Consider the following 8,657-nt stretch of genomic DNA (forward strand, 5'->3'; position numbering starts at 1 on the left):
TTAGCAAACACTGTCTACTCAGCATGGAGGACGTACATTTAATAAACATCTATATATCTGAAGGAAATAGAGTTATCTTGGAGATCACTATATATTCTAGCTCCAAGGCCTCCCAACAGAATCTTTCTTTAGCGAGATCTTGGCCTCACAGAAAGAGGACAGATCCTTATATGATTGTTTCCCCATTTTTTTTCTCTTTCTTTCATGATCATCTTAATTGCCTTGATCTTTTGCGAATTATAGTACTCTCGTAAGTACAATATTCCTGCTATATATAGACCTTGGGTTTCTTCTCCCATGCATATGTTAGTCATGTTCATGCAGTTTACTCTTATTTTCTTACTAGCTTGTCTGCTAAAATAATTATGCTAAATGTATATTGTGTTGCGAGGCTTCTAATATTTACAGTAAAAGAAGTAGTACTCTTAGCCCTTTGGGTCGTAGGACTTTGTAATATCCGTACTTAAAACGCTGCTGCTCATATATATGCTGTAATTTAAGGAAACAGTTTTTATGGTTATTCTATTATTTATATATCTTGTTGGTTGTCTCTTGAGATGCTACTTTTGTTGAATGCTAGCTATGCGTCCTTGTTGCTGGAAGTTCCTCGATCGTGCATGCTGATCTTGAGAATTTGCCCGGCCACCTAGCTAGCTAGCTTTTTTTTTACTATTTGTCCAATTTCTCTTACCTCGGCCTGGCTATAAATTAAATCATGCATCACTTGTGGAGTACGAAGTCTGGTTTTGATTTTAGCGACTTTGCTTTAATGCCATGTGAAATGATCACTCGTTTTAAAAAATTTAAAATATAGATTTATAATATCTCATTACACGAAATAAGGTTATGCATGCAGGTCAGAGAGATCGATCAATTACACGAAAAAGCTTTGTATTATTTTTGACCATTCGCCAAGTATGAATTTTGACTTTAATTAATGAAATTATGAAACACCTGAGCGACTAGCTAGCAGTACGTAGCTTCTTGGAGGATTCGTTTTGTTTTTAGGTTTCAAATCAAGAATCGGTGTACAATTGTGTTTTGATTTTCCGAAAAAATGGGGTACAAGAGAATCAGACTTATGTTGTCATGCACTTTGTTTGATTGCACAAGTTGAGCATACAAGCAAGAAACAAGACATCAAATGTGTCTTCCACTAAAGCAATGAATAGTCAGGCATGTTGTGAGACGGACACGGACAAGCTTAAATAAGAAACATATATTATATATTGTCGCGTGAAGTTCGGTACTACTACGTTTTCAATGTTTATTTCACTCTCAACATGCTTGTTAAAAGAGACACATACATAAATGGCATGCATGTATATATAATATAATATAATATCATATATATTCCCCACCACCGATGATGACATGGCAGTCAAAAGTGGACAACGTACAAAAGATACAATTGCCGGATGGACGGAATTAAGCCCAATATCAGACGTTAAAAAAACAGTAGTGGCCGGGTGATGCCTAGCTCGGGCAAAAGTACCACAATAATTAGGATGCAAAAGTACTCACTACTCACTAGCTAGCTTGGGGTACCATGGAAGTACAAAGATTCTCTATGGTACCATGGAAGTACCACAATCATACCATGGAAGTATAACATTACTCAGACTAAATTTTTTAATTTTGTGATTAGATGATCCCTAACGTGCTATCACTATTTCTCTTGAAATTATAAATATAGTAATTAGTAATTACAATAATAACATCATCATCAACAACACGCCGCGTTGAATATTGTTTGGTTGAGTTAATTTTAGCAAATGAAGCTTCGCTCCAATATCCCCTAATGGAAACCAAACGACTATTAAGGTGTCGCGCGCACAAAGCGTGGGTTGATTTATTTTTATTTTTAGTTTTTGTTAGACGCCGCCTCCGACGCGACTGCGACTCCCAATTAGTCGTGACTCCTGGTCCTGCTATCTTTAACCGGGGCCATGCATGTGATTCTTATCAAACTTGGGGACTCCAGAGAAAATTGTCGGCGCGGCCCCCACCGTCCATACGTCTCCTCATCCCTTGAAAGTCGTATATATCATACCTACTATGCCATGCGTAATCGAAATTTTTAATCCTAATAAATTTACTCTAAATAGTTTTAAATTTTTTTTAAATAAAATATTTCTATTTTTTTCTCCATTTTTTTTATGCAAAAATACTTGAAACCAAAAGTGTATTATTTTATTCTACCCCTAATTCTTCTATATATGTTATGGCTAGTGATCAAGAAGATAGCATTTAATTTTGGTCGGATTAATTGTGAAATTAGTAATTGAGTTTTGAATTTTCACAATTCGAGTCTCGGTTTTTAACTTTCACAAAATTAATATTAAAATTTTAAAAAACTCGCAATTATGTACTCTATTGATCATATTTCGTTACTTATTCTAATAGGAGTCTATGTGTCAATTTTTTATTAGTTGACATGTGACATTAGTATATCGCATAAGTCAATCAAAAATTGACATGTGACATGCTAATGTCATTTGATAATGCTATCCTTAATATTCTAATAAAAGATTAACGAATGTTACTTAATTGGTAATTTCTTAAAGTTTATGTATCAATTTTGTGAAAAATTAAAAAATGGCGCTTTAAGTTATAAAAACATAAAATTCCAAATCATGTTTGTTAATTTTATACATCAAAGTACTTTCTTGTTCGTGGTATAAAACTACTTGTAACATGAGTCGTAGATACATAAAATTGATTTTATAATTTTTATTGAACATATCCAAAGATTGAATATCGTGAGTAACATTAATTATACACGACTACTATATAGTTAGGTAAATCTCTCTTTCTTTTTAGATTCTAATACTACGTTTGAGGAATGAGATAATTTTAGATGATTTATAAATAATAATAAAAATTTAATAATAAAATATTAAATAATAATAGAATAGTCTCACCCAGGCATAAATAAATCTTGAAACATATTTGAAAGAATAGTAATAATATAATTGTTCTAATATTTAATAAAGTAGGGGAAGAGTTGCCGTGGTCAAGATTGCGTCAGATATCGTGTCATGCCGCATAAGTAAACTCACATCATGATATCTCTTGGAGATTCACACGTTGGCGTCAACTCAAGGGATCAAACTGTTCCGTAAACAACAAGAATATCACTAGAAATCTATTTTCTTAATACATAATTATTTTTCTTAATTTTTTTTAATATATAAAAATTAATGAAAATAATTTGTATACATAACTTGTAAACAGAACCAAGGCAGATCAATCTTTATTAATTAAGATCAACAAAAAACAAAAAAAATATAATGATTTTTTGTATGAGAATTTTTTTATTTTTATTTTTAATTTTGGAAGGAGTATTATAATTTTTTTTTAATTTGCAAGGGATACGGAATCAAATTAAAAGCCATACTTATTATCAAATTAAAAGCCAAATTACAAATAATTAAATTGAGTAATGTTAAATACAAATATCAGCGTATAATTAGATTGTTAAGTCTCGTGCAATTATTTTATAAAATATTTGACCCCACAGAAAAATGTGATTTTATTTTTTTATATATTTTTTCATATTGGAATCCACTTATGTTACAAGGGCGTCTAGCTACCGGACTTATATACTTGGAATTTTTAAAAATTGTTTCATCAATACTTAATATTAAAATATTTTTAATTTAATTTTTTACAATTCTAGTATTTTTACAATAAGTAATACATTTCTATAATAATTTATGAGAAATTTTACACATCATTTCTATACTACATATTATGTATATATTTTTATTATTTTTTTCCTTACTAAATGTGCGGTCTATACTATATAGATGACGAGCAGAATAATTTTTTTAATTTAACAAAAATTAAAAATTAAATATAGTTTGTGGGGTAGTGAAGATAAGTAAAAAGGCTATTAATTTATAAGTGGAGAACGAAAAAAATAAATACAGTTAAAAACTTCGTAACGTATAGCTAATTGTATGAGACGGTATGAGTTGTGTTGCTAAGCGTACGTACCATGTGGTAGTTCTGAAAAAGTCAAACATAAAGGGAAAGGAGAGAATAAAATAATCCCCAAGAACAGTACTTAAGCTGATTGATTAGTAGAAAGGTTTACTTTTATAATTATTTCCTTTATTAAAAAAAAAAAAAACCCGCCGCATTCCGCAATATTTATTATTTATTATATGTTGAGAGAGAAAGAGGGTAGGGAGAGAAGAACACCAGGGATGAGACTCTTTACCCAACCGACCATTTAAATCATAAAATTAAAAGCTTTGGAATTCTTGATGTTCTCAGTCAAAGCCTCGCCAAACATGCCTTTCCCAATCTCTTCACTTCCTTCTCTCTCTATCTATCTATCTGTCTATCTCTCTCTCTCTCCGTGGCTCCCCACGCGCACACAAACAAATAGTGTACTCGATCCTCCTATAAATTTAACATACTTCCAATCTCCCCCCTATCTATTATGCTGTAAATCCAATAGGTATTAGCCCACACCGTCCACAATATTCACCACTTCTCTCACTAGCTCCTTCCCTCTGATCTCTCTGTCTGTGTGTCTTTGGCTCAGAGGTTCTCGATCTCTGTGTTCTGTGTGTTTCTTGGAAACCATAATTAATGGCTTCCACGAGTTTCATGTCAAACCCAAATATGAACATGAACCATGTTGCATTTTCAGACAATATTAGAACTCGGTCGCATTCTTTTGGGCAAGTTCCAATGCCCAAGAAAACCGGAACCTCATCCGCCAGACAGGCAGTTTTTGCTTCTCTAGCAGCAGCAACAGCCGTGGCCACTTCCGGGGCACAGCTCAAAACGAGCTCGAGTTTGGCTCATTTTTGGAGAGAGATCCAGGGCTCCGACGACTGGGAATATCTCTTGGAACCATTGCACCCTCTCCTCCGGCAGGAGATTATTCGGTACGGTGAGTTTGTCACCGCCTGTTACAAGGCTTTCGATCTCGAACCCAACTCAAAACGTTACTTGAATTGCAAATACGGGAGGAAGAGCATGTTCAGAGAGGTGGGGATGGAGAATTGTGGTTACGAAGTCACCAAGTACATCTATGCCACCCCGGACATCAATATTCCGACGCAAACTGGTGCTTCCTGCGGACGTTGGGTTGGATATGTTGCCGTGTCCTCCGATGACTCTGTCCGGAGGCTTGGGAGGAGAGATATAGTCATTACTTTCAGGGGAACAGTCACTAATCACGAGTGGATCGCAAACCTAATGAGCTCATTGACTCCGGCACGGCTTGACCCGCACAATCCTCGGCCTGATGTTAAGGTGGAGGCTGGATTTCTAAGCCTCTACACTTCAGATGAGAGTACCAGCAAATTTGGGCTCGGAAGTTGCCGGGAACAGCTTCTTTCAGAGGTGTCTCGGCTGCTAACAAAGTACAAAGGTGAGGAACTGAGCATAACAGTGGCCGGGCATAGCATGGGGAGCTCTCTGGCTCTTTTGCTTGCTTACGATATCGCCGAGCTCGGATTGAACAAACAGAATTCGAGTCGACACATACCAATTACAGTGTTTTCATTCGGAGGCCCGAGAGTCGGGAACGCAGGCTTCAAGCAAAGGTGTGAGGAATTGGGTGTTAAAGTCCTAAGAATAGTGAATGTGAATGACCCCATAACGAAGATGCCGGGGGTTTTACTCAACGAGAATTTTAGGGTTTTGGGGGGAAGATACGAGTTGCCATGGAGCTGCTCGTGTTATTCTCATGTGGGTATTGAACTAGTCCTTGACTTCTTCAACATGCATAACCCTTCGTGTGTTCATGATTTGGAGACATATATCAACTTGCTTAGATGTCCGAAGCGGCTGGACATACAAAGACATAGCGTAGATTTACTCGACAGGGCAAGAGAGATGCTCCTGACGAGTGCAAAAAATTTTAACATGTTGCCCTGGATCAGGAATACTGCTGAGACCAACACTGTATTGGTTCGGTCACAAAAGACATATTAATTAATTTGTTGTTCATAATTAGAACAAGGAATATTTGTTCCTGAAATCCTTAAAAACCTTGTAGTACTCTCTTCTTTTTTTGTTCATTGTGGGTGGAGGAATTTATAATCATATGTTAATACCAACATTTAGAGAAGATTTTGATTAGCTAGCCTCGAAATAGAAGCGATCGAATCATTATATATACGAGTTCTTGCTGTATGTCGAAGAATTACCATCTCTGGAAAGACATATATCGAGGCGCGCAGTTCCTGGAAATTTATGTATATTTTATCCCCCTTTTTTCTCAAGTATGAAGTACTTTCACCTCTTCTTCTTCCCGCATGGTAAGATCTTAATTTACACATGATCCTGATGATCAAGTGAAGAATGGAATGGATATACGTCTCATATGAAATCACCATAGCCAGAATCTTCTTGCTTAGTACTTTTAACAGCAAATTAACTCGATTTAAGGTCCGGGATGCATGGAGGAGCTTAGATTGTGGATACAGCTTAGTGCACTAAGTATATAAGCATTCTCTCATCTGCAATCACCAGAAAATTAGGTTGTAGCTAGCTAGGTTAAGAGCAAACTCGATATATAAGATCAGGGAAGAAGAAGTAGTACTAATTGTGAATATTTTTAGTGCATTAATTCTGCATTATATGTCTTGTATATATGTAAAGGTCGATATATGCCATGCATGTATCTTATTCTTTTTTTAAAACAAACATTTACTTGGTCAATTCTATTATTATGGGTGTTCATTAATTAAGAACTCGTGTAATTATTTTATTCTTGCACTTTATTCAATTTTAAGTTTTTTTTTTTTTCTCTTTCTTACCATTATCTGATTATCGAGGGGTGGCTCAAGATGATTAATGGAGCTTAAGGTGAAAATTAAATATATAAAAAATACATACAAAATATAATTTAGATAAATCAAAATTTAAAAAATGAAACAATATAATTTTTATAGGTTACGATCAATGAAAAGGAAATAAAGACATAAAATAACTTATAATTTGAATGAGATTTATAAGGTGTTTATATATGGGTTTCACTGTCTAAAAAGCCTCCTCGCCTTTGTATTTATTTTTATTTCTTTAAGCTCTCACATGCTATCATGTGGATATTCCTATTTACAATATTAATTTCTATCTTGCAATAAAATAAATAAGAAAGTAGACTTTGGACGTTTAATTAAATCCAAAAAGACATATATGCGAGATATTGTTTTATATATCTTTCAAAAGACATATATATATATATATATATATATATAATATATATATGTATTTATGTATGTATATAAGCCTTCTTTCATTTATCAACGCATGCATGACCTTTCTAGTATATACATATCTGCCATTTTGGGAAACTTACAACCTTTACTTCTTTCACTTTTTTTGTTAGTTAAATAAATAAATAATCTTAAGGGAGTCTTCCTTTTTGAGAGGGTTAACTAGCTCTAAGCAATCATCTTAATCACCTTGCCTTTCTAAAGACCAACTTTAGGAAAAACATAAGCATGTCAAAAGCATATGGGATTGAAGATTGAAGAGTCTATAGCCTTCACCTAACCCATCAGCATTTACCCATCATCAATCAGTATTAGTACTCCGGATGGTGAATGCATGTTTTCGTAAGCTTCTCAAGTCTAAGTTGTTTGCCTGACATCATATTCGGATTGAGAATGGCAAAAAAGGATAGCCATTGAAGATGTTCCATTGATAGTAGAGACCATTTACCTTGGACTTCATAGTAGCATATGAGTCTCCATTGTGAGATGGGCATAACGACTAAGAAACCAAGTTGGCATCTTTTTGTTGTCATTCTTTTTCATTTCCTATTTTGTTTCTTTGTTTTGCCATGCGGTCAATTTAATCACACAAAACCAATCCCAAAAAGACAGGTAAACTGTGAAATCAGAGGGTGAGAATTTTGAACTGGGATTCTTCAGCCTCAGAATATCATTTGCACGATATGTTGGAATATGATATTCCATTATGGAATGATCTATGATATGGGTTGCAAACAGAGAAATTTCACACCAAATCTAAGGAAGAATAGGACAGTGTGGAATGTGCTTTGGACCTTTTTCGGGTTCGTCTCGAGGTTCTTCTTTTTCGACCTACGAAGCATCATCATCTAATGAAGAGTCGTAGTCTACCAGAGACATCTCTGATAAACTTGCTTTGAGAAAGACAAAAAGAGGGGAACACAGGCGACAATGAATGGAAGTGACAGGAAACGAAGATGATGAACGCAGGCGCAATGAGATGACGATGAGAGTGGGAAAGGCTAGCGGTTAGGGTTAGATTTGTTGCAAGCTTAAGTTTAAACGTGAGATGGGTTTCTTTGGTTGGAACCAATTTTTAACTAGTTCGATTTGAAAGTCAATCCAAACCGGTTTTATTGGGCAAGTCGTTCGGGCGGCCTTAACAGTTTTTCTACACAAGCCTCTAAACATAACAAGACACCACCAGTATTGAGTATTCCATCCATCATCTTCCACAATATATATATATTATATATCATCAAAGCCAATACACTACTATAAATTTGCTTATTTATGACCAATTATTTATATTAAAATAATTATTTTTGTCAAAATGAGTTTATTAATTCTTGTCGCAAATAGTCACTCTTTGCAAATAACTCATCATCAATATATGCTCTCCCTTTTTTTTTTTTTTTTATAAATATGTAT

At 34.5% G+C, this 8,657-nt stretch overlaps 1 protein-coding gene across 1 annotated transcript; it reads left to right on the plus strand.

Annotated features, from left to right (window-relative positions):
• Positions 1-4,504: 4,504 nt before the first annotated feature.
• On the plus strand, positions 4,505-5,961 carry LOC122282341 (galactolipase DONGLE, chloroplastic). The gene has a single exon (XM_043094317.1). The coding sequence runs from the start codon at positions 4,606-4,608 to the stop codon at positions 5,959-5,961; it is 1,356 nt and encodes a 451-aa protein (XP_042950251.1). The 5' UTR covers positions 4,505-4,605.
• Positions 5,962-8,657: the final 2,696 nt, after the last annotated feature.

Source organism: Carya illinoinensis, chromosome 1 (genome assembly GCF_018687715.1).
Source record: "Carya illinoinensis cultivar Pawnee chromosome 1, C.illinoinensisPawnee_v1, whole genome shotgun sequence".
Lineage (NCBI taxonomy): Eukaryota > Viridiplantae > Streptophyta > Magnoliopsida > Fagales > Juglandaceae > Carya > Carya illinoinensis.